This window comes from Penaeus vannamei, chromosome 15 (genome assembly GCF_042767895.1).
Source record: "Penaeus vannamei isolate JL-2024 chromosome 15, ASM4276789v1, whole genome shotgun sequence".
Classification (NCBI taxonomy): domain Eukaryota; kingdom Metazoa; phylum Arthropoda; class Malacostraca; order Decapoda; family Penaeidae; genus Penaeus; species Penaeus vannamei.
Window position 1 is genome coordinate 18,589,403 of NC_091563.1, and position 2,500 is coordinate 18,591,902.

The 2,500-nt window shown below is 35.2% G+C and overlaps 1 protein-coding gene across 1 annotated transcript in view; it reads right to left on the reverse strand.

The window, feature by feature from the left end:
* LOC113818221 (solute carrier organic anion transporter family member 74D) overlaps positions 1 to 2,500 on the reverse strand; it is an 18,972-nt gene that overhangs the window by 8,682 nt on the left and 7,790 nt on the right. The window contains exons 6-9 of the mRNA XM_027370400.2: positions 2,230 to 2,325; positions 1,301 to 1,406; positions 133 to 476; positions 1 to 17 (exon numbers count right to left, since the gene is read on the reverse strand). The exon at positions 1 to 17 is cut by the window's left edge and continues 148 nt beyond it. Of these exons, the coding sequence (XP_027226201.2) occupies positions 1 to 17; positions 133 to 476; positions 1,301 to 1,406; positions 2,230 to 2,325 (563 nt within the window). The remainder of the gene's footprint in view (positions 18 to 132; positions 477 to 1,300; positions 1,407 to 2,229; positions 2,326 to 2,500) is intronic.

Here is a 2,500-nt window from a genome sequence, read left to right on the forward strand (position 1 = left end):
CATAGCCACGCGGAGCTCTGTGATTGGAGCATGTGGAATACGATGATGAGAATGGTCATGATGGTAGTTATGGTTATTGATAGTGATTTATGGTAATAATAATAAAAAATAAATAAAGCTAGTGTACGTCACCTTGAACAGGACTTGTTTTCGTTTCCAAATTTGCTTTTGTATTCCCTTCTAAAGTCTCATCGCCTGTTTTCTGTTTCTCGTCCATTTTCTTTTTTAAACTCGAATCGCGGCCTCCTCCTCCTTCCTTTCCTCTTCCTCTATCCCCTCTTTCTCCCGTCCCCCCATTTCGTTCCTTCATGCCTCCGTTTCGTTCCTTGGTTCTCGGCTGTTCCAAATTATCGCAAGGGACGACAGAAGTGTGGATTATTCCCGAATCCGAAAGCGGCTCCGACAAATGACGTTGCTGTGGGTCGCCATTTTGTTGTTCGGCATCGCAGTCGATTGATGAATTCTTCTTCATTTTTCTGAAAGACGAAGGCTTTAGGTTTCGAGTTCTTGGTTCTAATTGATTGCGAATTATCGTATTTATTTTAGTTTTTTTTTAAATATGACTATGAAAAAGTTGTTTGTAGCCATGGACATCCGGTTGTTGTCTTCATTATCGTCAAAAGATGAAGGCAATAATAAAAGTAAAACTTATAAATGCTAATATTGATACTATTAATGTAATATTAATTTTGATAACGATTATGATGATGATTTTATCAAATAAAGATAGTTATAAGGCTAAATATAATAATAACATGATCATTATAAGTGTTATCATCATAATTATCAACACAATTTTTACCGTGGAAGTTAGTGTAGTTTATAAGCATAGTGCCCAAGCAATATTATACAGAACTAACAACAAAATGAAAAAGAAAATGTAGTTTGCCCAAGAGAAAGGAATATGAAATTAATGATAATAACAATAATGATGAAACTAATAACATCAACAATACTAAGACTTACAAAAAAAAAAAACAGCAGTAATACAAATAGTAACACTAATAATGATAATGATAACGAAAATGATAAAATGATGATGATGTTAAAATAAATAATAATGATAGCAATAATAATATTATTCTTAATAATAGCAATACCAACAATACCAACATTAATAATAATAATAATAATAATAATAATAATAATAATAATAATAATAATAATAATAACAATAATAATAATAATAATAATAATAATAATAATAATAATAATAACAATAACAATAATAATAATAACATTAATAATAATAATAATAATATCCATGATAAAACACGTAGATAACCAACTGCCCCCTCACCTGGGGAAGAGCGCGACCACGCAGGCGAAGACGAACATGAGGCTGGAGAACACGAGCGGCCCCATCCACCACGCGCCAACCCACCGCGGGTCGCTCGGCAGAATGCCTGGGGAGGGAGCATCCGGATAAAGAGTTTTGAAAGAGAAGCGTGGTGAAGAGGATTTATTTTGTTCTAAGCTAAACGTTTTAGAGGAGAGGGAATGACGAGTGGCGTTGAGGGTTTTAATGGTTGGATTTTTAGATGGGTTATGGCCATGATCTCCGCGTCAAACGGAAATCTGTAATATTCCCATAGCACTCGTACAAAGTCAGTTGCCGCGCCTCTCCTTCGTAGCTGAGGTGATTGGTTCATATAAGTTGCTCTTATTGCTGTTGTTCTTATAGTTAGTAATGAAGTGTTCTGAACGAAAATGTATGAAAAAAGGGAGATTACTATTTAAATGACTGGATGTGACTATAGGAATGGTTAATGTGTACTACATTCTAGACACCATCTTCTAATGAAGCCTACTCATCATTGCATTGTTTTCTGGCAATTATAGATTAAGGAGAAACACATGAGAACACACATAAAGAACAACAAGCAGTGAACTTTGGCTTGCACAATCTGAATACATTTCATTATCATCACCCGTTAATGCCTTTGATGCCGATAAGAAAATTACATAGGTTTAACATTTCTAACATCTTTCCCAAACGCCGGTGATTTAAAATCAGTCAATATGTTGTTCACAATTCTTTAATTAACACTATCATGCAGAAAATTAAGTGCGAATTGATGGTAAACAACATAAACATCTCCATCTTAACTTACTAACTCACAATCTGAACAGAAATACCACATTAACTCACCCAAAACAACAATTCATTCCCAGATGATCCCCATCTTACCTTTCATCTTTCAACGCATTTCCTGCTCAATTACTAACCGTGATTCTGCCCCGGAAGAACGTAGATGTTGAGGGCGAAGGCCGAGAGAGAGAAGCCTATGAAGGGCCCGACGATCCCGAGGGTTGTCGACAGGGCTGTGGAGGGGGAGGGGGAGGGGCGCCGTGAGTGGCTTGCGGTTAAGTATCTTTTTTTCATTATTTTGTCTTGTTTTGGTTGTTCGATTTGTATTATTGTTTTAGATTTTTGGTATTATGTTTTGTTTGTATGATTTATTTTAATCTACTTTTATTTAATATTTCTGAATATATT